Genomic DNA, 27,294 nt, shown 5'->3' with positions numbered 1-27,294 from the left:
GACACCTTCGGACTCAGAACAAGTTCGTTCAATATAAAGAATCAATATCAAACTCAAAACGAATACTTTCAAAATATAGGTGATAATAAATAAGAATACACTAACCTCAAATGGATGGGCGGTCATGACAAGCGGTTGCAGCAAGGCATCGGTGGTCGCAGGTGCAACGGCAGGGTTGGTTGTCACGTAGGTGTGGACGGCGGTCACAGGCGCAACGGTAGGGTTGGCCGGTCGGTGGTCGCTGGAACGATCGAGGGTCGCGCGCAGGGTGTCCATCGTGGTCGCGGGTCGTGGTCGGTCGACGGCAGTCGCGCGGGTTCGCGGTCGTTGGTGCGGGTTCACAGTTGCGGCTGGTTCGAGGTCGACGGTGCGGGTTCGCGGTCGCGCGGGCGGCTTGGTCGCGATTTCTGTTCGCGGTCGGTCGGCGTCAGGGGCGGCGGTCGAGCGGGGTCTCGATCGTGGGGTCGCGGTCGCGCGGGCGGTGCGGGGTCGCGGTGGAGCTCGGTTGTTAGGGTGTGTCTTGCAGAGGCACGTTTTGTGAGAAAGAAGGCAAGGTTTCTGAATGAATATGGGAGAGTGTGAAAAGAGTCTAAAAATCTGAGTGTGAAAAGAGGTTTTAACGACGGTTCTAGATGAACCGTCATGAAAAAGCAACTTTTAACGACGGTTTTGGGTTGAACCGTTATTGTATCTTCCCGCGTAACTTTTTAACGACGGTTCTGGGTTGAACCGTGTTAAAAGTCCAAAAAAAATTCGAAAAAATTACAGGATTGCCACCGCCTAGTTTTTAACGATGGTTGTCTCCAAACCGTCTTTGAAGGGTGTCGTTATTAAAGAATTTTGTACTAGTTCAATTGTATTTATTTATATATATATATATATATTTTAAGTATAGATAGAAATTTCTTTCTGCCTTTAAAATCATGATTAATATTTATTTCTTCAGCAAATTAAGGAACAAACTTCAAATTACATTATTAATGAATATTATTTTCATCCATTAAAAGCAATATATTAATATGCAAAATCCGATAATGATATATCTGCATTTTCAACCATTTATTATGCATATTCTTGATCATTATTTTCTACCATGTATGAATTTAAGAAGAAGACGACAAGTAAACAATGGACCTCTAATATTGTTTTGCTTAGAAATTGTATTTTTCTTTGGGTACACTCTAAGTAGGGCACGTGCTCTAACCTAAGCACCTAACACACAAATTATGATGTAACCACCAACTTTTCCCCTATATATTAAGATTACTCAATTGCACAACCTTGTCATCTTCACTTGCACAACATGACTTTTGATGCATTCTTTCTGGGAGAACTAGGTGTCGCGGTTCTCATCTTCATCACATTACACTTTTTCATTAGATCAATCACCACAAATTCCACACATCTACCACCAGGCCCAAGAGGATGGCCAATTCTTGGCGTTCTACCACTTTTGGGCACCATGCCTCATGTCACACTCACAAACATGGCCAAGAAATTTGGACCCATCATGTTCCTCAAAATGGGCACTTGTGACACTGTGGTTGCCTCAAGTCCAGATATAGCCCAAGCATTCCTCAAGGCCTTGGACCATAATTTCCTAAACAGGCCCACAATTGCTGGGGCAACCCACTTGGGGTACAATGCACAAGACCTAGTTTTTGCAAACTATGGACCCAAATGGAAGCTCCTTAGGAAGCTAGCCAACCAACACATGCTTGGTGGGAGGGCCCTTCATGATTGGGGTCATGTGAGAGCAAGTGAGGTGAAACACATGCTAAAAGCCATGCAAGAGTGTGGCAAACAAGGGGAATTAGTAGTTGTGTGTGATTTGTTGAGTTGCACAATTACTAATATGGTGAGCCAAGTGGTACTTAGCAAGAGAATATTTTCAAACAAAGGGTTGGAGGCTAAGGAGTTTAAGGACATGGTGGTGGAATTCATGACAATTTCTGGGGTCAACATTGGTGATTTTGTACCTTGCATTGCTTGGATGGATTTGCAAGGTGTGGTGGGAAAGATGAAAAGGTTGCATAAGAGGTTTGATGTGTTTTTGACCAATATTATTGAGGAGCATGTGAAGTCTTCCCATGAACGTAAGGGGAAGCCAGATTTTCTTGATGTTGTTATGACAAATGGAGAAGATCCTTCTCAAGAGAGGTTGAGTTTCTCCAACATCAAGGCTCTATTATTGGTACATATCTCTTTCTTTTCCTTCTCCAATGCTTTACTTTTCCTTTTTAATTACCTATTCCTTTTCGTACTATGGACATGCATGGCCCTTTTAAAAGTCAAGTTTAAATATATTTTTAAACCATGTAAACTATATTACTAAAATGAATAATTAATAATATATATATATATATATATATATATAAGTTAAATTATAACAAAAGAACTTTAAATTGAATAAAAAACGAAAACTAATTTTACTTTTTAATTTTGTAAATAACTTTACTTCAAAGATTTTTTCCACTTAAGATAGAAAATAACATTTTATCACTTTTATAAATTTTAATATAATTAATCTTTCGTCTTGCTAGCAACCATGTGTAGGTTTTTGGTTGAAAGTATGTTGATTGTGATAAACTTTACATCTCCGATAACTTATTGAGTGAAAATAATTAAAAAACTTAGGGTAGATTCAATAATTGTAAAAACTAGTCATACTAAAGTAAGTATATATACTTGTCACATAAATGGTCATAATTCACAAAAAGTTAAATAAATAATCAAAGAGTAGCATATCCTGGTAGGTTTTCTAACAAAGATAAATAAAAGTAAAAAATATTACTGGAATAACAAAAATAGAGATGTAAACCAAAATAAAAAAAAAATTAAAATTGACTAGCCGTATTATTTTACAATCAAACGACTAAAATTAATATTTCTGACAAAAAGTTGTAAGTTATATAATATTTTCACTGTTCATTTCTATATTTATATATAAACGATAAATAATAAATGAATAACTTATTAACCACTCATCATATATTCATCTTACTTTATCTTTCATTATCTTTCATTGCATCGAACCATTTCCCTCCCTCTTTTTTCTGCAAATAAAATATACACTTTAAAAGCTGATAATAGATGCCATGGTTTCCAGAAAAAATAGTGTAAATATATATAGTCCAAATGAGGAATTTCTTATAATCGAAATTCCAATGTAATATATTTCCAATAATATATGTTCATGGTGTGTTGTTGTTTGCAGATGTGTATAAAAAGAAATTTTCTTAAAACATTGATTTGAATTAATCTTAGAACACTGAACCTCAGATGTACATTTTTCTATGAAGATTTTGGTTCTCATTATGTGTTACTCTTTTTGTTCTTCTGTTGTAATCATAAATGTATGTTTTCCTGTGAAGAATTTGTTCACTGCAGGCACAGACACATCAACTAGCATAATTGAATGGGCACTGGCTGAAATGTTGAAAAACCCTAATATTTTGATTAGGGCACAGAAAGAGATGGATGAAGTAGTAGGAAGGGAAAGAGTAGTTCTTGAATCTGACCTACCCAAATTACCATACCTTCAAGCAATCTGCAAGGAGACATATAGGATGCACCCATCTACACCCCTTAGTGTTCCCAGGGTGGCAACTGAAGCATGCAATGTTAATGGATACTACATCCCCAAGAACACAAGGCTAAATGTGAACATATGGGCCATAGGGAGAGACCCCAATGTGTGGTCAAACCCATTAGAGTTCAATCCAGAGAGGTTTCTTAGAGGGAAGAGTGCAAAAGTTGATCCTAGTGGAGTTGATTTTGAGTTGATTCCCTTTGGAGGTGGAAGAAGGATTTGTGCAGGGGATAGAATGGCGATTGTGGTAATTCAGTACATTTTGGGCAGTTTGGTGCATTCTTTTGACTGGAAGTTACCAAATGGTGAAGACCTAAACATGGATGAGGCCTTTGGACTCACTTTGCAAAAGGCAGTGCCTCTCTCAGCCATGGTTAGCCCTCGTTTGCTCTCACATGCTTATGTTTGATACCATGCAATCTCTTTATATCTACTTATATTTCAGGTCAGACATTCACAACATTTTATAAACTTACAATAAAATCTTATATTAAGCTTTTGCAGAGGATAAATAAATAATATTTTGTATCTTTGTTTGCCAAGAGATGAGGTAAGATCCCTAAAAGACATAATAACTTATAGTTGCTTTTCAATACACTACAAAACCTCCCCAATCTGAATCACACAAAGGGATTAGTCTTTAAATATCGTAGCACACACATTGCAACTTCTATATGAAGCTTGCATGCTTCATGCATGAATACGTTTCTGGACGGTTAATCATCAAATAAAGTAAGCAACCAACAAAATCTTTGTATATTAACGGGTCTTTTAATTACTTACATTCATCTAAAGGCTTTATATTATGTTTCATGGCAAAATTAATAGGCTTAACTGCCAAGTATCCACCATCTTTGACAACTTTCAATGTGTATTTTTTTTCATAAAAATACCTTTCTTAAAATGAGAGAACTCAATACCTGAAAAAAACTTTAAAAATCACTCAAATATTTTATTTGAAAACAATTGTGCAAGATTGTTAAGATAGGATATTTCAATGAAATCATTATTAATAAAATTATATGGGACGTTATTATAATTTATGTTACTATAACTTATTGTGAAAAACTATGGAAAAATCAGAAATATAGTCTATGAATTAAATTTTGGATTTGGGAGTTGGTTACATGTAAGGAAAGTAGTAACGCTCTTACCATGTTTGTTCAAATATTATGATATCTTTAATTAAATATGTAAAATAAGTGTGGTTTTTTTTAAATGTTTGTTTTTTATTGAATAATATAAATAGAAAACATGTTCGAGAAAATAAAGAAAATATTTTTCAACTTTTTTTATTTGGAGATTGGCAAAGATTGACTTTGGTCCTACTTATTTTCTTTCATAACGAAAAATCTGGGTTTACGTAGATCAAAGGGTTAGCTATTTGAAAAAGATTTGTGCCAGCATGGACTGGGCTTTTGAAAAGATGAATGAAAGGAAAGTGGTATTTTTTAGAGATGTGATATCGATAAAGATTGACCTTACTCCTACATATTTTTTACAGAAAATCACAGATTATGTTTGGATTGGGATGAACTGGGTTTTTTTTGAAAAATGTTTGTTTGCTTGTAGATATTTTTAATTTTACGTTTTTATTATTTTTTATATTTTTATTGAAAAGTATGGAGTAAAATGTGATGCACGAGATCATATAATTACTCAAATAAATAATTTAGAAAAATTAAAAGTTGGTGGGTGTATAAAATAGAAAAAAGGATGCAAATAGTGAGAATGCTGAGACTGAATGGGCCCAAGATTATTTACGTAATTACTGGTTCTACAGAATGGACCCAGGTTTATATGAAAATACGGTGGTGCGGATATTAAAAGTGCAGTGCAGGAAGTGAAATGGCTGGACCAGCGAAATGGCTCAGTCATGGTTGGCAGAGGGGGCTGCAACAAATTTCTTCACTGCACCCCATCAGATTCGAAACAAACTCTTTTACCCCTTTTAAAAATGAGATCCAAATTACTTTTACAAGAATATTTTTGAAACATACTTTTCCGTACACATTTTATGAATTTCGGATTTATATGAAAATGATATTTTGAAAGGGTTTTTTGTCCTCCATATTTTTTATTCCAAAAACAAGTTTTGCTTATGGAATCCCTATTCCAGAAATCACCCAAAACTGTTAAGGATAATTTCAGTATTTCGAAGAATGTAGAGGTACATGAAGAAAAATCATGTTGGCCAATGTGTTTTGCTCTTTCTCTTTCTTATTAATGTTTTGTTTGGATTGGGGAGTGAAAAATTGAGGGTGTGGGAGAATGAAAGTGTGAGGATTTAGGAAGAAAGTGTGAAAAAAGTTGTGGATATTTGGATTGGGATATGTTAGAATGGATGTGTGAGAAAAATTGATTGAAGTATGTGAGTGTTGTGATGGTTGTAAGAATATTTTGAATTATTTTTAATGGTGTAAATTATAAGATTACAAATTTACCCTTGTATATAAAAAGAAGAAAAATAAAATATTAATTATTTTTTTTGCAAGTTTTAGTTAATTAAAATAATGTGAAATTACAATTATAAATAAAAGAATAAAATAATTTAAAATAAATAAATAAATAAAATTAATAATTTTTTTTTTCATTTTATTAATTTAAATTAATTTTTTAGTTAAATTAATGTATTTAGATAATTTTAATATTATTTATGATTTTTAATTAGTATTATATTATGTTATATATATTAAGTATATATATTTTATATAAGAATATTAATATTAATGATGGTTATTATTATTATTATGAAAAAGTTAATATTTTCCTAAAAAAAACTATTTTAAAAAGTAAATGGGTATTTAAAATTTGGGTAAGAATTTTTTTGTGTATGTTTAAAATTTAACAATATTATATTATATGAATTAATAACATAAAAAAAATGCTATAAGACTTAATAACATAAAAAAATATATTTTATATTTGATTTATGATTCTTTATTTAAATTTGTAAGACATAAAATAATGGAAAAAATAGCGGATGTTTATTATATGAAGAAGGTTGTGGTGTAGTGAAGTTTGTTTCAATGATTAATATCATTTATTAATTTTACATTGATTATAGAAAAATAATAAAATATTACTTTTAATATATTTTTATGATTAATATATAGGAATTATACACTAAAGTAAAACATAGGATAAACATGAAATAGTCATTTATTGAAAAAAAAAAACTTAAAGGCATCATATTTAATTCTGAGAGAGATAGAGACATATTCATTTCTTTCTAATTTTGAAATTAGGTCAAAATTAAGAACATAATTATGTTAATTAGATAAAGAAAACATATCCCTAGAATCCTTTATGTGGAGACTTTCAAACTTTTTTTCTAAAAGACATATCTTATTTCTTTGTCTGATAATAATTACATCTCTTTCATCGTCAACATCTTCAATGCACCATTAAAATAAAAGTACAATTTAGAATCATGCCACTTTTAATATGTTTTGAATGAAAAAAAAATAAATTCAACAATGAATAAAGTTAACATAACATTCTTAAGTTTGCATCAAACCTAATTGAATAAATGTTACCTTGTGCTTAGGTCAACCCCAAAATCGTTTTTCAGCATTTTTTTTTACTTCAGTTGTTGTTATTCTCAAAACAACAAAATCTTCACTATCACAAATAGGGACAATGAAGACACATATACTCCCACCAACAAGGGTAAAAGTACAACATTTTTACTAAATATTTATAATTTTAAAATTTTAATACTAAAATGGATTCTTATTAATTAAACCAAAAAAATAATTACGCTAATTTTATTACAAATTTAAATTAAGATTAAAATTAATATATTGTTTATCTTGACATTTATAACACACATCATGCCAAGCAATCTTACCTTATGGCTCAACCAAAATAGTATGCCATCGTCATCATTATCGAGATAGTCTGGACTCACGCTGAGCCAAGTGTTGAGCATTAACGGTATTTTCCCCTAAGTTAGGTTGTCTTACAGTGCAAACACTATGTCTGTTATGAGTTAATTCATCTCACAGGGTGCCTATACTTAGGTAACTATGTCTGTTCCGAGTTAGGTCGTCTTACCATGTGCCTTCTTGGGTAACTACATCTTGGTCGAGTTAATTCATCTCACAAAACGCCTATACTTGGGTAACTATGTCTTTTCCGAGTTAGGTCGTCTTACCATGTGCCTGCTTGGATAACTACATTTATTCCAAGTTAATTCATCTCACAGGGTGCCTATACTCGGGTAACTATATTGTATGAATGTATGCACAAATGCTTTGCCATGCAAATTGACTTCACATTTGAGACATAACGTGACTAACATAGTATGATATGGTTAGCCCACATGAGATTGTAATGTTTGAACATGAAAAAATGTTTTTCCAATCGAGCTGACCTTACACCCTAAACATAGCAGGATTAACATAACACGATCTTGCTAACTTGGGTGAGACGAAATGCACAAAGCAATGAAACTAGCTCTTAACGCAAAGACTAACCTTTTGATGATCGACACCCTTCTTATTGGCTAGCAATCTACCATTTCAACTTAACTTGTACCCTAGTTTGTCTTGACATTTCCAACACCGTTTATTTAATGAGTCAGACAAAGGGTATGACGTCATAAATTTTACAGGGATGATCTAAGCTTGGACTTGGTCGGATGATGAACTTTAACTGTATTTGCCCCCGAGTTGGACTGTCTTACAATGTGATTACTGCATCTACTCCAGGTTAAATCATCTCACAGAGCGCCTACTCGGATAGTTGCATCTATTCCAAGCTAGGTCGTCTTACCATGTGTTAGTTCGGATGAGCACACCAGTTCCAAGTCAATTCGTCTCATAGGGTGCCTATACTCGAATAACTTTGTCTGTTTCGAGTTAGGTCATCTTACCATGTGCTAAATCGGATAATTCATCTCACAGGGCGCCTATACTCGGATAATTTCGTTCACTGTGAGTTAGGTCGTCTTACCATGTGTCTGCTCGGGTAACTACATCTTGGCCGAGTTAATTCATCTCACAGAACGCCTATACTCGGGTAACTATGTCTTTTTCGAGTTAGGTTGTCTTACCATGTGCCTGCTCAGATAACTACATCTATTCCGAGTTAATTAATCTCACAGGGTGCCTGTACTCGGGTAACTATATTGTATGAATGTATGCACAAATGTTTTGCCATGCAAATTGACTTCACATTTTAGACATAGCGTGACTAACATAGTATGATGTGGTTAACCCACATGAGATTGTAATGTTTGTACATGAAAAAATGTTTTGCCAATCAAGCTGACCTTACATCCTGAACATAGCAAGATTAACATAACACACCACGTGCCTGCTCGGATTAAAACCAGATTACAAACACCACACACCCAAGTAGTGACCTTGAACCCCTCAAGAAACACACTACATTTGGCAAACCACACCAAGAATGTTGATCTTGAAACCTCAAGAACACACAACACTCATTGGCAAGACAACTACAAAAGTACAGTAATCAAGGAAGAAGGGAATAGAATACACCTGGGTATTACCAAGCTTAAAGTTCAGAATTACAACCCAATCCTATTCCACACACTTAAGAATGATCCAAAGCTCTTTCAAATCTTGGAAAAACTATTTTGATAAACTCTTTCTCTTCCTCCAAGATTAGGAGCGTAAAACCACCTTTATATAGACCAACCAAGTGGTCAAAAGCATTTAATAAAGGAGCCAAGTTAGTTAGGATCATTTAAAACATATTAAAACCGCTTAACAGAATGCTGTTAAGGTTTTCAGGAAAACAATCAATTTTTTTGTCGAAACAATCGATTGATTTGGTTTGACAACAAAGTCAACTAAGTCAAATAGCTTTCAACCTTTTTCAGAAACTACTAAGGTAAAAAAACCTGTTGAAATTTTGACAACTTTTTAGAAAACACATATTTTCAAAAGGTTAAAGATTCAAATGAACTTGGATCATCTTAAGGAGTGAATTAACAAGTTTCAAACAACTAGACAACATACACACCCAACAACAAGGTTTTCAAGCTTTCCTCTTGGATTTGGAGACATCAAAGCATCTTGTTCAACAATCTCCCCCTATTTGATGAAGACAAATCCCTGGTTTGTTTGTGTTGTTGTTTTTGAACTTGAAAGGTCCTGCAAAATAGAATTTGTGCATATACAAAGCAAGTATACCAATAGGATACCAAGGCACACAAAACCAATTTTCTGCATAAGCCTTTAAGCAGAAAAACCAGCCAAATAGCCATAAAAACCAGTGCCAAAATGAGACTTGTGTCCAGCAGAACTATGGTGAAAAGAGCATGGCAACAACAGAATTTAAACCATGATAAAACCATATAACACCATAGTGTAGCAGCAACAACACAACACATAAAACCACACAATTCTCCCCATATTTTTCTTCACAAATAGAATGAAAGAAGGGATAAAATCAGGATTAAGAAAAACTATAATACCAGTATGTGTAGCAGCACCATTGCAGCAACAAACCTGTGATACCACATCAAAATTGCAGCAAAGATCTATGGTGTATCAGAGCTATGACTACAACATAATCAAAGTACCATAGACCCCAAAAATTTCAGCAAGGAGACCACAATTTCTCCCCCTATCTTTTCTTCATCCAGCAATTCAAGTTGGTCAAATGATTGCTTAAGAGGTGGATTTAGTAGAAATATTCTTTCTTCTGTTAAGAGCAAACCTTCCAGACGTTCCAAAGATACATTCACAAATATTCATCAACCCCATGACCACCAATCTGGTTGCCATGCATAAAAAACTTTGAATTTCAAGGAAAACAAAGAATATATCTCTTTATGATCTAATTCAGAGGCACAAAGAATGCATATTTGACTCATAATGGGTTATGAAAGAAAAGAAATAGTTGTAATCATGCATAAGAAATCATAACAACTTTATTCAAATGTGCCAGAGGTAAAACAATCGGTTGTTTTGTGAAAACAATCGGTTGTTTTTCTGAGACAACAAGAAAAATGTTATTTTTCAAAGCAAAACATCTTTCAAAGTCATGGGAAATGTATAATGAAATACATTCATACCTTTGCATTACCTCAAGCATGTTTAGAATCCCATTTGATCTGATGAAGCCAAAAGCATAGGATGAACATATACAACTTACTTTACAAAGGATGAACATATACAAGTTACTAAGCCTCTCATACCACACTACCTTGGAGCTTGCTTAATACCATACAAGGCCTTTTTCAGCTTGTTTACATGGTTAGGATGTTGATGATCTTCAAAGCCCGGTGGTTGTTCAACATAGACTTCCTCATTGATGATTCCATTGAGGAAAGCACACTTAACAACCATTTGAAACAATTTGAATCCACTGATACAAGCAAAGGCCAACAACAACCTTACAACTTCTAATCTTGCAACCGGAGCAAAGGTTTCACCATAATCTATGTCTTCTTCTTGATTATAACCTTTACCCATGTTCCTTTTAATTACTACAGATTCATCCAACTTGTTTATGAAAACCCATTTGCATCCAATGATGTTCTCCACTGAAAGATCCCTTGGAATTCTCCATTCCTTTGGTAGTTCTTCCTGTTGCATAATTTCAATAGGTTGTTTCGCAGAATTATTCGGTTGTTTTTCTGGACAGGATTCCAGCTTTTCCAAGGTGATGTTCTGTTCATCTTCTTCTGCATAAACCTTTGTAGAACCCTGATCACTGTGAATGATTTCATCAAACACCACATGGACAGACTCCTCCACAGTTATAACCCATCAACAACACCAGATTAGACTCTTTATTCTTGAAGTTCCTTTACTTAGGTCATGAATTTTAACTTGTCAAGAATATGAGTAAGGTGTATATGCTCTTGAACCCTAAGCATCACTTTGGTCATTCTTCATCATAGCACCTGTACATGAAAGGTCTTGTAACACAGAGTTGATGCATATACAAAGCAAGTATAGCAACAAGATAACAAGACACACACAAACCAGTTTTCTGCATATACAACATTAGCAGAAAAACTAGAAAAATTGAAGTAATCAAGTGCTTTCAAGTGCAGAGAAGCAACAACATAAAAAATTAGTTTTAAAGCTATCTTATACAACCAAATCAAGCATAAACAGCTCCCCCTATTTGCTCTCACAAATAGAAAATGAGAAGTGTTGTACAAAGCAGAAATCAAAATGATAATATAGTAGACCAACAGTACAAACAATGTTGACATTTCAAGAAATAGAAAAAGATATAGAGCTTTCAAGAAAACAAGTGGATATAATCTTTTATTATCAGATTCTGAGGCACATTCAATGTATGTTTGTCCAAAAGCAAGATTTGAAAAAGAGGAATGGTTTAACCAAGCATATGCAAACTTGGCAGCATTATACAAAGGTGCCAGAGGAAAAACAATCGGCTGTTTCACAGAAACAATCAGTTGCTTTTCTGTGACAGCAAAAAGAACATTTTTCATAACCAAAAATTAGCTTTTAAATTTATGAAAATGCAATATGAAATTTGTTCATACCTTTGCACAAAGAACCTCAATAGATTCACTAAAAAAGAAGACTTTGAGATGTTCATATGGTTACAAGGCACACTTACATAAATTGAGAAATGAAAACACACATACTCTCTTCGAAGTTTCTTTTGATCAACACTATGATACCTACAAGAAAAGATTAAGAAACAAGATTTGGTCCCCTTATGAATTTGGGTCCAATGATGTTAGTAGGAACCTTAGGAACCTTAGAAATCTTAGGAACCCATTTCAAAATACCTTTAGGAACATAAAACCTTCTTACACTGCAGAATCTAATAGTGTGGCCCCTTTTCATGCAGTAATGACAAATTTCAACCAGTTGTTTCGATAAAACAACAGGTTGTTTTTCAAAAAAATCTTGAAAAGGGTTTTGAAACAGATTTGTTCTTGCTGTTTGGATTAAACCCCAACCCAGCCTTGCCAAAAAACACATTTTTGAGAAGCAAGAACAGTTTCAAGATTGGATTGACCTTTGGAAAACTTGTCCTTGGTTTTTAAAAGACAATGAACCTTCTTTTGAAGAGATTCACAATTTTCACAAAAGCTAGAATCACACTTGCAAGAAGAGTTTTTGTAAATCATTTCCAAACTTTCAAAATCTGTTTTTGAATGGTTCAACTCTTCTTCCAAAGTCTTGACTCGATTTTCCAACCAGTTGTTTAAACCTTTCAACCGATTGTTCAAAAGGGCCAACCTATTAGCTTCTTCATGAGTCTCATTGAAGGCCTCAAGAAGTTGGCTATAATTTTCAACATTAATGGAAGAACTTGAACTTACACTGCTTGTGTCACTTTCTTGTCTTGTCATTTAACATAAATTTGCTTCTTCTTCATCACTTGAAGAAGAGCTTGATGAGTCATCATTATAAGCTCTTCTTGATTTTCCTTTCTTCTCATGCTTCTTGAAGTTTTTCCTCTTTTTGTTAGGACATTCAGTTTTAATATCACCCTGTTCACCACATCCAAAGCATGTATATTTGTTAGTGTTAAACTCAGTAGGTTTCTTGTTATCATACCTGTTGAATGAGTCACTTTTGTTGTTTCTGACAGTTTTTGTTCCCAGCAGCTTGACTTGATTCAAATTCTTCTTTTGTCATAAGACAAACCTCTTTTCTGGATTCTGAAGAGAAAGATTCAACAAAAGATTCTTCTTTGTCCATCAAGGCACTCCTTGGATTCTTGTGATGCTCTTCAAGAGTATTCCACATTTCTTTGCCAGAACTACATTCTGAAACCTTGAGCAATTCATTAGAATCAAGTGCATATACAATGATGTTCATAGCTACACAATCAAGATGTTATCTTTCAGAAGAAACATTTTCAGATATAGTAATGAGATAACTATTTGTAATAACATTCCAGATTTTTCTATCTATAGATTCAACAAAGAATTTCATTCTAACCTTCCATAATTGATAATTCAGTCCACAAAACAGAGGTGACCTGTTAATTGAGGCACCCTCCCCAAAAGGTAGTTTTTCAGCCATAGAAAAAAGATTTAGGATCGAAAACTTGAATAACTTTCAAGAACTTAACTCTTGATGCCAATTGTTAGAATATATGGCCTTAAACGAGAGGGGGGGGGGGGGGTTGAGTTGTTTAAGAGGGATTTTCGTAAACTTTGAAGGTATAATGAAAATAATTGCTGAATTACAGAGAGAAGAATCAAGGAAACAAATACCCAAAACTGTTTTAAGATAATATTAGAAAAATAATCGGTTGTTTTGTCGAAACAATCGGTTGTTTTTATCAACAGTTTATAAAAACAACTTAAAAACAAAATTTAAAGAGTTAAGGGTAAGAGATAAGCACGCAAGCAATTTATATTGGTTCACTCTTACACCAAGAGCTACATCCAGTCCCCAGAAACCACTAGGTATTCCACTATGCAATCAAAACCAGATTACAAACACCACCCACCAAAGTAGTGACCTTGAACCCCTCAAGAAACACACTACCTTTGGCAAACCACACCAAGAATGTTGATCTTGAAACCTCAAGAACACTTAACACTCCTTGGCAACACAACCACAAAAATATAATAATCAAGGAAGAAGGGAATAAAATACACCTGGGTATTACAAAGCTTAAAGTTCAGAATTACAACCCAATCCTATTCCACACACTTAAGAATGATCCAAAGCTCTTTCAAATCTTGGAAAAACTTTTTTGATAAACTCTTTCTCTTACTCCAAGATTAGGAGCGTAAAACCACCTTTATATAGACCAACCAAGTGGTCAAAAGCATTTAATAAAGGAGCCAAATTAGTTAGGATCATTTAAAACATATTAAAACAATCTGTATAACACACACACACCCAACAGCAAGGTCTTTAAGCTTTCCTCTTGGATTTGGAGACATCAAAGCATCTTGTTCAACATAACTAACATGCTTGCATGCCTCTATTAAAACCTATGAAAACTGTAAAAAATTGGAAAAACAAGTGGAGTATTTGCTAAAAACGCTTTCCAATTTCACTAAGGGAAGAGAGAATCTTGATTCTCTCATTGGTTCATAGAATGTAGTTTTCAACAAGAATGGTATTGGTTATAACCCTGGAAATGTAACCAATGTAAAAAAGCTTTCAAGTTTTTTGTTCCAGCAAAATTAGGTTTCTCAGCTTTTAACAGTGGCAAAAAGGCATCTCATGTTACCTATTTTTACTGCATGAAATCTAGTCATACCTCTAGGTCATGCATTGCTAGAAAACATCTCGTTCCCAAGAACTTAGCAAAATGGCTACCAAAGGAAAGGTTTTAATCTGTGCTAGACCCTATACTGAAAAGGGTACCATTTGTATCATTTTTGCTCTGTTTTGCAGAAAGGCGGTAAGAGAAATCAATGGTACTTGGACAGTGGATGTTCAAAACATATGACTGGTGATCTGACAAAATTCACCAACTTGAAGGTCAAGGCAGAGGGACATGTAACCTATGGGGATAATAACCGTGGAAGAATTCTGGGCAGAGGCACTGTTGGAACTGGGAATTCAACCACTATTGAGAATGTGCTTTATGTAGAAGGACTCAAGCATAGCCTTCTCAGTATCAGCCAACTATGTGACAAAGGATACAAGGTGAACTTCAAGTGAAATGGCTGCACAATCTCAAATAACTCCTCTGGTAAGGTGTTGTTTACTGGTAAGAGAGTGAATAACATATATCTCTTGGATATTATGGAAACTGATTCTTCAAATGAGTGTTTACTATCTAGAAGTGATGAGTCTTGGTTGTGGCACAAGAGGTTAGCTCACATACACACTAATCACTTAAATAAATGGAAGTCTAAAGATCTTGTTTCTGGTTTACCTAACATTAAATTTCAGGATAACAGGATCTGTGATGCTTGTGTGAAAGGTAAACAAATTGTTTTTACTAAAAATCCATTGGATGTATTGCATATGGACTTATTTGGAACCTCTAGAGTTGCTAGCTTGGTTGGAAATTTGTATGCTTTGGTTGTTGTGGATGACTACTCTAGATTTACATGAACTCTTTTTCTTGCACATAAAAATGATGCTTACAATGCTTTTAAGAAATTAGCAAAGGTTTTACAGAATGAAAATGGTTGTTGTATAAAATCAATTCGAAGTGATCATGGGGGTGAGTTTCAGAATGCTAGATTTGAAAGATTTTATGAAAAACATGGGATATCACATAGCTTTTCAACACTAGGACTCCCTAACAAAACGGTGTAGTTGAGAGGAAAAACAGATCATTAGAGGAACTAGCTAGAACTATGTCAAATGAATCTAAGCTTCCTAAGTATTTTTGGGCATATACTGCAGCTTATGTGTTAAACAAAACCTTAATTAGACCCATTCTTAAGAAAACACCGTATGAATTGTATAAGGGCAGGAAACCTAGTGTGAGTCACCTTAGGGTGTTTGGGTGTAAATGCTTTGTATTGAATAATGGCAAAGAGAATCGGGTAAGTTTGATGCTAAATATGATGAAGGTATTCACATTGGTTATGCTTTGAATGGTCATGCATATAGAGTCATCAATAAAAGATTGCTCATAGTAGAAGAATCAATGCATGTTGTATTTGATGAAGCTGATCATAGCATATCTAAAACTGCTGCAGATGACCTTGAATGTGATGAATTTAAATCTATTTTAAATCAAAATGAATCGATTCATATTGATACTGCTGACTCACATGCTATCCAAGAACCTACTGTTTCTGCAGGTTTGCCAAAAGAATGGAAAACCCCAAGAGATCTAACCCTTGATAATGTCATTGGGAACATTGAGAAGGGAGTATCAACTAGGAATTCTCTGAATAACTTCTGTGAGACAATGGCCTTTGTGTCTCAAGTGGAGCCCAAAAATCTGAATGAAGCCCTCAAGGACAGTAACTGGATTTTGGCCATGCAAGAGGAACTGAATCAATTTGCTCTGAATGAGGTATGGACTCTTGTTCCTAGAATACCTGAGATGAATATCATTGGAACAAAATGGGTATTCAGAAACAAGATGGATGAGCATGAGGTGATTACCAGAAATAAGGATAGACTAGTGGCTAAAGGGTATAATCAAGAAGAGGGAATAAACTATGATGAAACATATGCACCAGTGGTTCGGCTAGAAGCTGTTAGATTGCTACTTGCCTTCTCCTGCATCAAAAGATTCAAGCTATTCCAAATGGATGTGAAAAGTGCCTTCTTGAATGGTTATATAAATGAAAAGGTATTTGTTTCACAACCACCGGGATTTGAAGACCATCAACATCCAGGACATGTGTTCAAACTCAAGAAAGCTCTCTATGGGCTCAAGCAAGCTCCTAGGCAATGGTATGAGAGGCTAAGTGATTTCCTTACCTCACAAGGCTATGACAGAGGCACATCAGATAAGACCTTGTTCATTAAGAAAAAAGGGGATGACACAATTCTTGTTCAAGTCTATGTGGATGATATTATATTCGGATCAAACAATGGAGAATTGTGTGAAACTTTTGTGGAAATCATGAAGAGTGAGTTTGAAATATCAATGATGGGTAAGTTGAACTATTTTCTAGGCTTGCAGGTCAAACAACTCAAGGAAGGCATATCCTTGAATCAAGCCAAGTATTGCAAGGATCTGCTGAGAAAATTTGAAATGGACAAGTGCAAACCAATTAGCACACCCTTCTCAACTAGCTGTCACTTGGATCATGATGAAGCTGGAATTCCCGTTGATGAAACTAAATACAGAGGACTCATAGGATCCCTACTGTATCTCACTACCAGCAGACCTGACATAATGTTTGCAGTGTGCATGTGTGCTCGGTTTCAATCTGCTCCTAAAGAATCACACTTCAATGCTGCCAAAAGGATTCTGAAATATTTGCAAGGAACTAAAGAAGTTGGCTTGTGGTATCCAGGTAGCATTTCATTAAGTTTGACTAGCTATTCTGATTTAGACTTTGCAGGTTGGAAAATTGATAAGAAGAGCACCAGTGGTACCTGTCACTTGCTTGGATCAAGCTTGATCTCATGGCAATGCAAAAAACAGGCATGTGTTGCTCTCTCCACTGCTGAAGCAGAGTACATTGCAGCAGGGAGTTGTTGTGCTCAAACTATATGGCTAAGACAACAATTTAATGACTTTGATATCTTACTTAACCATATACCTTTGCTGTGTGATAACACAAGTGCCATCAACTTAACCAAAAATCCTGTCATGCATTCAAGAACCAAACACATTGAAATTAGGCATCACTTTCTAAGGGAACACATATCAAATGGAACATGTGAGATTAAGTTCATTGGTACAGATTTACAAATTGCAGATTTGTTTACAAACTATTGGCTAAAGATAGGTTTAATTTTCTGCTTAATGAATTGGTAATTATAAATGTCAATTGTGCCTCGCAGTGAAAAATTAAACCTGTTTATTTGTAATTGAATGTGTTTATTTTTGGTATTGATATGCTTTGATGACTAGGAAAGAGAAAGTTTAATCTTTGACTGATTGAATGACTTAGTGGGTATTAACCACTGTACCTTTGACGATTTGGTCATGGTTATGTAACCGATTTGATGCATTGGCTGCTCAATTAAGGTGTGACATGTGTGCATCGTGACCCCAAATATTTGTTGCACCTTTTCAAAGATTCTCTGCACATTTTCAGAGAATAAAATCCTCGTGCATATCTTTTCTTAACTGTTCCATCAACCCATTCTTTTTTCAATATAAATCTGTGTGAAATTGCTACCCACATTGGCTGCCCATACTCGTTGCTCATCATTTAAATCAAAAGAACAATCTGGTTCAACCATGACTTCCTCTTTAAGACAGAAAAAGAAAAACTAGGATAGACAAAGCAACTTTCAAGGAGTTCTAGAAAGTTGGTTTGCAGGAGATGGAGAAGGAATCAATGCCTACATTCACGAGATGAGTAGGAAACAGATTAACATACCCAAGGTGCTAGATTTCTCCTGGCTGAAATATGAAAAACTGGCTGAATCCAGGTATGCACCGAAGCATCAGAAACTGAAAAAGCTGCTGGAATTGACTGGTAACGTATATCCTGACTTGGTTAAGGTGTTTTACACAAATTTGACTCTGGATGGAAAGAACATTGTATCCTATGTGAAAGGCATCAAGATGAAGGTTACAAGTGAAGTTTGGAATTCAGTGGTTGGTATCAAATATTCTGGTCTAAAGGTTGGAAAAGGGAACACAAGTGGAATTCAAGAGTTCAACAAAATCCAATATTACAGAAGCTGTGTAAGAAATCCTGCCCAGAGTATAAACAGATTACATGCAGGTAATCTGAACCTAACTCCACGCCTAGTTGCCTACATCATTGCATGACAGCTCATCCCTAGAGGTACAAATCATGCTGTCCTACATGAATAGGATTTAATCCTTTTATACTACATCATGAATTTGATCAAGGTTAACTGGGTGTATATCATCACTGAGCATATGCTGAAATCCAAAAGATTAACTGATTATCGCTTTCATTATGCTATTCTTGTTTCAAAATTAATTGACTATTTTGGCATTGACACCTCTAATGAGCGAAATGAAACCATCAAAGCTGTAAGTGAGATTGATAACTCAACTCTCACAAAAATGGGGTTTCATAAAGTGGAGGACTGCTGGGTGTTTCTCAAAGGCAAAAATCCTCAAGAAGAACATGGAGCCTCAAATCTCAACAATGAAGATGGAGATGAGGCTGTTCCCATGGAAGATGACACTGTTCAAGTTGCAGAACACTCATGCTACGTTATCCATCAGTCCTACAGGCAAGAGCCATCTGCTGATCATGCTGGAAGTCAAAGGATGAGTTCTCCATCTGTAGAAATCAGAGGAGATTCACCTGCTCCCCAATCAATGCATGAAGAAGTTGCTACAACTCATCAAAATGCTATTGTTGCCTATCAAACTCCTGAATATAGAGGTGAACCCTTATCCATGTTTGAGAGGCAGATTCTGTATCGCCTTGATGCCATGACAGCAGAACAAAGGGCCTACTTTGAGACAACTCAATCAAGGTTTCAACATCTTGATGATCAAATTGAAGGAGTTTAGTTGCAGCTTGCAGAATTATACTACAAAGATTAGGAGTATCTCGCTTTCCATGCTTTCCTTTCATCAGTTTATATTTTTGCAATGTTGAACAATTTGTATTTGTTTCTGGATTGTTATGGTTGTGTTATCTTTCTATTTTTATCTTTCTCCATGCTTAAATGCTGTTTGATGAATCCAAAGGGGGAGAAAAATAGCTCACCATGCTAGGTGAAGCTAGGTGATACAGGAAGTTACATTCTGCACCTTAAAACTGATTCACATGTTATGCATTGTTTCAACTTTTTAGTTTGGTATTTGGTGCAGTTCAGGTTCTTAAAACAACAAAGCTATGGGGTTTTGTCTCCATCAAACATGGGGAGATTGTTGAAGATGGTTGCTGCCCCTTCAAGACATGTGTTTGATGAAGCCATTTGTGTAAATTTCATTAGTATTTACATTTGCTTTAAGAATGTCTTAGGTATAGTTTATAGTAGGCTTTTTGCTAGGTAACTCACCTCTTAACCCCTGACCATGTGATAAGAGCAAGCATAAGTTTTATGAAACTGTTTTTCACATGTTTTGCAAAAAATATGCTTACTGCATAAAAAATGAATCAGTTCTTTTATAAATGAATAGATTCTTTTCTTAAACTGATGCCTTGATTAAATGTTTTTGAAAATCATGTTTTGTGCATCAAGTGTTTTGACCAAGTCTTCATTCCATCAAAACAACTGCGATTCACTTGTTAAGAAGTTTTTGTTATCGTTTTGAAAATGAATCTGTTCATCTGTAAATGAATAGATTCTTTTTAGTCTGGTGCCATGTTTACTTTAAAAGGTTTTTTTTCGTTTTATCCTTGCACCAGGGTGTTTGACTAAGTCTCCTTCACATAACAGATTCTTTAACTGCCTTTGAAAATAAATCTGTTCATTTTATTTTCAATCTGTTCTTTTTATAACAACTTTAACTGTTTTTTGAAAATCTGTTATAAGATGTTTTTTCTATAAAAGGAGAGTTTGTTCCTGCGTTTAAAAGTTGATCATACAATTGAGAAAACAAGTTTACAACAGAGAAATAAGGATTTTTAGAGGATTAGCATGTGTTCTTGAAAGATTTTCCAAATCACAAAGTGTGCTTGTTCTTGGTGGGTTCTAAGGCTTGGTTAGGGGTGCTGTCACTGTGTGAGCAATCTATTTTACTGGTCTAAGGCAGATTTCTGCATTCTCTATCAAGTGTATTCATTTCATATTTCAATTCCTTGTAAAGTGTGTTTGTAAACTCTTCTTGATAGGGTTTCTTGAAGAGTGTGTGTGCTGGAATAGTGTTTTTCAGCTAGTGTGCCAAGTTTCTTGTAGGGTTCAAGAACAGTGGCCGTGTAAGTGTGTTTGATACGTTTGTTTAGTGGATTTCACCTTGGATTAGGTGAGACTGGATGTAGCTCATTTGAGTGAACCAGTATAATCGTTGTGTATTCAATTTCTCTTCATCCCTGCACTCTATTATTGCTTTATCTGTTAATCTGTCAGAAATTGAATTTGTTCAATTAAAAATAAATCTGTTCTTTCTGGGCTTGTTCGTTCTGTTCTTGGTTTTTGAAAAATCTATTTGGTTCTTTTAAAAGGTATATGATCTGTTGAATACAACTAGAACTATTTGATTGTGGGAGGTTACCCAATTAATTGTCAAGCTAATAATTGAACTTGATCACTTGCTTTAAAAGTTGAAGGTCACTGATTTTGCTTTTCATCGTTTCCTCTCTAAAATTAATGTGTGTGTAGCTTGAGAATTAATCTGCTTAACATCAAGAATTACTTAATTGATATAAACGATTTTAAGAAAACAGTGTAAAAATAAATCTGTTCATTGCTAAATAAATCGATTTATTTTTTGTGTACTGTGATAAAATCTGATTCTGCGCGAAAGTTTTAAAAGCTCAATTCACCCCCCTCTTGAACTTTGACACTATTGAACCCAACAAGATGGTCTACCAAAGATGCTCCCATAGAAGGTTTTGTTAACTCGGACTATTTTGGGAGTTTGAACAACAGAAAGTCTCTCACAGGCTATGTTTTCACTACTTATGATATTGTTATCCATTGGAAGGCTAGTCTATAAAAGGTAGTGGCTTTGTCAACCACTGAAATCGATTATATTGCCATGACAAATGTTATGAAGGAAGCTTTATGGCTGAAGGGTCTAGTAAGGAGTCGAGGGTGCACGAAAAAAATTGTCACATTCTATTGTGATAGTAGCAGTGCAATACAGTTGTCCAAGAACTAGGTCTACCATGAAAGAATTGAGCACATTGATGTGAAATTGCATTTTTTAAGAGAGGTGATTGTACAAGGGTTTGTGAAGGTGATAAAGGTCTCAATAGATCATAATCTCTCTTATATGATATGAAGGCTTTTCCAGACAACAAGTTCTTTCATTGCCTGCATTTGATCCAACTGATTAGTGATTAAGCCTGTAATGGGTTTAGTGGCAGTTAACAATTCCTGCTTAGAAGATTTCTGTTGAACCAAGGTAGAGATTTGTGAAGAGTTAGCTTCGTAAATCTTGGTCAAAGGTTCCTAGATCATCTGACCAATGTTAAATTGTCTAGTGTTAATATGCAGTAGATGGTCTCAGTAAATCATAGTCTCTTAGTGTCTATTGAGCATTGGACCATTAGGTGGAATCATATGATGAATAATCTGTTTTGTTATGAGAAACATTATTTAAGTGTCTTCCTCCTTAGTCTAGGTTTGTTTCACGTATATCATTTACAATAATATTTACTTTATAAATAGGACCTTGTATCTGCAATAAAAGTTAACTGAAAGTTATAACGTTACAATTGTATTTTGAGTGAGGATTTGCAAAGAGAGAAATTGGTGAAGTTGTAATATCTGCAATTAGTAAACTTTTTAGACATAGGTTGAAGTTCATTAATATTTCAATTGACTCATGTTAAGTTTTTGCAGGTGATTCTTTCTTGTTCCTCTATTTTACCTTCTATCATCTAATACTTGCGATTTTTTTTGTTTGTGGTAAACTCTCTACTTAGTGAATTGAGAGTTATTTCATAGTATATATATAAAAAAAACAAGCAAATGATTAGAAACCTATCACAAACTTTTTATCCCTAGTATTGAAAAGGAGATAATTTAGAAACAAACACCCGTTTTGTAGTTCCTAATTTTGCGAGCCGCAATATAATGCAGGACACGTTACAAGTTTCAGATGTAAGGAAAAAGCAAAAGAAAAAAAAAATGTTAATCAACCAACCACCTATTGTGTCTTAACATTTATCAAAGATTATTTTATGTGTTCTTCCCCCTTTCCCTCATTTCTTTAAGCATTTTTTGTTTCTACCCTTGTCCCATTCATTCCTATATCCCTCCAACCAACAAGGCTATGATGCAATTTCATTCGCCCATCAGCTTCTCCACCAAAGAAAACCACAGGGCTGAAACAGATGAACCCTTAGAGTCACCCCACTATGGCAAAGGCATTGAATCACGCCTCTTCTTAGTTGCAGCTTCTGGATTTCCTTTCTTCATCATTGACACAAACTCATCATAGTTAATTCGCCCATCCTGTTTAAGATCACAATTTCCTCATATACTTATCAACCAAGTTAACACACAATTATGAAAAGGAAAATGGTCCAGTTGTTAAATTTCCGAATAACTACATCTTGTGTTTTTTTTCCACTTATAAAGATGAAGTTAATTATGTGTAGCACTTACATTATCTCCATCAACTTCTTGAAGGATTTCCTTGATGTCCCTGCCATCATGCATGTTAAACTCATGGAGAGCTTGTTCTAGTTCTTCTGTGGTAATGAACCTAATTTTGGTGGCATGAAAATGACATTAGAACCTTGATTTATATAACAAACTAAGTAGTTCACTAAGGGTTGACAATATATGTGTGTGTTCAATCTAGTAGGACTTCTTACCCGCTATTATCTTTATCGAAGTATTGGAAAGCTGTGTAAAGATGTTCTTCTCTGTTCATTCGGTTCATCTGCATCGTTGCCGTGATGAACTCGTCGTAATCTATGGTTCCATTGCCATCAGCATCAGCCTGTAATTTGTAGAAGAATGAGAACCTTTTCTTTGTAAATGATTGTGATCTATTGGAATTGCTGCTATGGTTTTTTGGTTGCATGAAAAATGGGAGAGAAGAATACTTACAGCTTCCATTAACTGCTTAACTTCTTGTTCTGTTAGCTTTGTCCCTTGCTTTGCAAGTCCTTGTTTGAGCTCTTCAATTGTGATGGTTCCACTGTTGTCAGTGTCCATGCCCTTGAACATTTCCTTCAACCCCATGATTTCTTCTTCTGATAGACACCCAGCAATGACCTATTCATTTGTAAATTTTAATGTTATTTCTGCTTTCTTCCTGCAGAACTTTCTAATGTGCATTATAGAACAAGAGAAATGTGCTGGCTAATAAAAAAAATGTTGGTAAGAATCATTATTCTATTTGTTGCTAGAATTGCTAGAATCATTTTTGTTGATTTTTTACGAGTCAAATCCTTAAAAGAAATTATCTTCGTGAGAATTAGGGCAGAATAAGAAGTACCCTTAGAGCAACTTTCTTGAATTGGTTCATTGCTCTGAATTGTTTGAGCCTATTCAGTACAGCATTGTCAAGTGGTTTATCCGGTGCTTCTCCATCCTCCTTGATCCATGGATGATCTGTTGTTACATAACAAGTTCATTGATTTCGTTAGTGAATCATGAAGTTGTAAATGAATCAAGGGATTTTAGAGAAAAAGCATTGAAAGTGAAGCAAAAACAGTGAAAAATATATGCTTACTTAGAACTTGGGCTGCTGTTAGTCTTTCTGCAGGATCTGAATTCAACATGTTACTTACAAGATCCTTTGCTGAAGGTGAAATTGAAGGCCATGGATCGCTTGTAAAATCAATGTGGCCTCTTAGGATGGCATTGAATATACCATGTTCGGATTCTGTCAAACCAATTCACTTTTTCAGTCCCAAACACTATAGGTTTAGAAAATGAAGACTAAATCAACAATTTAGTATTTCAAATTGCGATTTGTTTCCATTATAGTCTTTAGATATAACAAAAATTAAAAAGGATTCCTAAAATTGTAGTTTGTTCTGTCCTTATATACACACATATATCCTTAATGCTGTGTTATTTTAATTTTTAAATTCATTTTAATATTATTATTTAAGTCATATATTATTTTTAACTTTTTTCTTCAGTGAGTGACAGATTGAGTTTAAGTTTTTTACATGTTTATATATTTTGATGATGGTTCTATATTTTAAAACAACAAATTCAGTTTTCAAGAATTAAATTGACTATTTAATTTTTTTACAAGAAATTGAATATTGATTCTATAGAATGTTATTTATATTAGAGTAAATATTTTAATGAAAAAATTATCATGGGACACACTGTCTGATAATATAAAAAAACTCATCGTCCATAAGAAACACAAACACATGGAATACTAGTCCACAATTACATTTTTGATTTTTCAGGTAGTATCTTTACACTGTTAAGAACTAATATATATGTCTAAACATTTAAAGTTTTTCAGAGATCAAATTACAGTTTAGAATTGTGACTTTAAAGTAGTAGATTTTTTTTTTATCTTCTGTAATCACCTCACAACTATTCATGACAGTAGTTTTTCCGCAATTTTAATTGTTAATTATGAATCATTACCACAAATTAAAACTCATGCAGGGTAATATACATATATATACCCTTTTTCTTTAAAACAATTTTTTTTTTTTATAAAGTGGTTTCTTTGAAAAGAAAAAGGAGAAGGTCAAGTGTATAGACCTGCCCAAAATGGAGGAACACCAGATAGAAGAATGTATAGCATGACACCAACACTCCATATGTCAACTTCAGGCCCATATTTCCTCTTCAAAACCTCAGGAGCAATGTAATATGCACTTCCAACAATGTCTTTGAACGTCTCTCCTGTTAAAAAATAAAGATCATGCATAGATGGTCATGAAAAAACTCAAACTTTTAAAATCATTTTCTTTTCTGAAAACTTTTCCATATTCATTTTAAATAATTCTGCATGGAAACAAAAAGTAAGAGGGGGTGAAAAAGAGAAGATGCAATAGAGATGAAAGAGAAGAAAAGAGATAAACCTTCTTTGAAGAAAACGGATAGACCAAAATCCGTGGCTTTGAGGGGTGCATTTTCATCCTTATTCAACAAGAGGAAATTCTCAGGCTTAAGATCTCTGTGAATGACACCCATGGAATGGAAGGTATGAACAATCTGCACAATGGTTCTGAGCAAAGAAGCTGCAGCGCGTTCAGTGTAATGTCCCTTAGCAATGATACGATCGAAAAGTTCACCACCAGCACAAAGCTCCATCACCAAATGCACCGATTGTTTATCCTCATAGGCACCTTTGAGCTCCACAATGTTAGGTTGCTGTGAGAGGTGGAGCATGATTTCCACCTCTCTTCTCACATCCTCTATATCCTCTTTACTCACAAGCTTCCTCTTGGCAATGGTTTTGCATGCAAATTGTTCACCAGTTGTTTTGTCTGTGCACAAATGTGTGACACCAAATTGGCCTCTCCCTAGCTCCTTCCCAATGGTGTAGGCTGCTCTCACATCCTCCATGGGCCGCTGTAGGACAGGGCCCATGGCGGACGGTTTTATGGATTTTGAAGGAGGTGGTGTGACTGTAGGTGGTGGTGAGGATGCCGGTGGGGTGGTAGGGTTTGTGGCAGAATTATCTTCATTATTATTATTGTTGTTTGAATGATTATTAGTTTGTTGGTTGGTTTCTCCCTTGTCATCTGCCGCGGTGTTGTCAGCCGGGCCATCGGCAGCGTTGCCTTGAGAGCAACAGTTGCCCATGGAGAGGAATGGAGGGAGCAAAACCAAAAGAGTTGGGAAAAGTTTTGAAGGAGAGAGAGAGAGAGAAGGTGTGTGTGAGAGAGAGAGATATATAAGGAGGAATGGGAAGGGTGGTGATTAATTATTGGGTTTTGGGGTTGAAAGATAGATTGTTATTTAGGACACAGGAATGACTAAAACAAAATAATATGGAGAAAAAATAAAACATAAAAGAGTGAAAATGGAAAATAAAAATTAAAAAAGAAAGTTTGAAGGGTGTCAAGATGGTAGTTTTTGGTTTATTCACAGCTTGAAAAGTTGATGAAATTAGGGGAAGGCATTTGACTGTGAGAGAATGTAGGAAATGCATTTTGAAGGAGTCTTTGGCGTGTCCATCACGTGTTATGGTTAGGGTTTATTGAGACAAGGGTGAAGAGAGTTTTTCGGAGGGGAAAATTAAATTAGATATTTTATATGTTGTCTATTAGATTATATGTTGTTACAACAAGCAAAAGTAACACAACTTCTTCTCACTTTTCTCCAAATAGTTTCATCAAATAAGTTCCTGGTTCCTACCCAAGACCACAAAGGAAAAGTTCAGGATCTTCATACATTTTACTTCAACTTATCTATTCACTATACTATTTCACTTTGTAAAATTAGTGAATAGTGAACGCGTTTTAATTGATAGAACTATTAGAGAATTTTTATATAACAATATTATTTACAAAAAAATTATCAGCACCAGTGATAACAAAGGAAATACTGAGCTTTCATTTGGAAGCACCAGGGTGGGGAGAAAGAGAGAAAACAAAAATGGGAGAAGATTCAGTTGTG

At 34.7% G+C, this 27,294-nt stretch overlaps 2 protein-coding genes across 2 annotated transcripts; one reads left to right on the top strand and one right to left on the bottom strand.

Moving 5' to 3' along the window:
• The first annotated feature begins 1,289 nt into the window (after positions 1-1,289).
• On the top strand, positions 1,290-4,120 carry LOC137833021 (flavonoid 3',5'-hydroxylase 1-like). Its single transcript, XM_068641416.1, has 2 exons — positions 1,290-2,194; positions 3,375-4,120. Exons 1-2 carry the CDS (start codon positions 1,304-1,306, stop codon positions 3,999-4,001), a joined length of 1,518 nt encoding a protein of 505 aa, XP_068497517.1. The 5' UTR covers positions 1,290-1,303; the 3' UTR covers positions 4,002-4,120.
• Positions 4,121-22,711: 18,591 nt separating this feature from the next.
• On the bottom strand, positions 22,712-26,544 carry LOC137831020 (calcium-dependent protein kinase 17-like). Its single transcript, XM_068638504.1, has 8 exons — positions 25,752-26,544; positions 25,429-25,572; positions 24,425-24,577; positions 24,188-24,303; positions 23,797-23,964; positions 23,559-23,686; positions 23,347-23,446; positions 22,712-23,193 (listed from the first exon to the last, which is right to left on the bottom strand). The coding sequence occupies exons 1-8, from the start codon at positions 26,476-26,478 to the stop codon at positions 23,095-23,097; spliced, it is 1,635 nt and encodes a 544-aa protein (XP_068494605.1). The 5' UTR covers positions 26,479-26,544; the 3' UTR covers positions 22,712-23,094.
• Positions 26,545-27,294: the final 750 nt, after the last annotated feature.

This window comes from Phaseolus vulgaris, chromosome 6, assembly GCF_000499845.2.
Source record: "Phaseolus vulgaris cultivar G19833 chromosome 6, P. vulgaris v2.0, whole genome shotgun sequence".
NCBI lineage: Eukaryota > Viridiplantae > Streptophyta > Magnoliopsida > Fabales > Fabaceae > Phaseolus > Phaseolus vulgaris.
This window is presented reverse-complemented; position numbering and strand designations above follow the sequence as displayed.

Bases quoted from the DNA above. Each gene is read 5' to 3' on its own strand.
- LOC137833021 (XM_068641416.1), top strand. From the start codon at position 1,304: ATGACTTTTGATGCATTCTTTCTGGGAGAACTAGGTGTCGCGGTTCTC. The intron at 2,195-3,374 runs GTACATATCTCT...TTTCCTGTGAAG, and splicing joins ACATCAAGGCTCTATTATTG to AATTTGTTCACTGCAGGCAC.
- LOC137831020 (XM_068638504.1), bottom strand. From the start codon at position 26,478: ATGGGCAACTGTTGCTCTCAAGGCAACGCTGCCGATGGCCCGGCTGAC. The intron at 25,573-25,751 runs GTTTATCTCTTT...ATTTTTTAACAG, and splicing joins ATCCGTTTTCTTCAAAGAAG to GAGAGACGTTCAAAGACATT. The intron at 23,194-23,346 runs GTAAGTGCTACA...GATCTTAAACAG, and splicing joins AAGAAGTTGATGGAGATAAT to GATGGGCGAATTAACTATGA.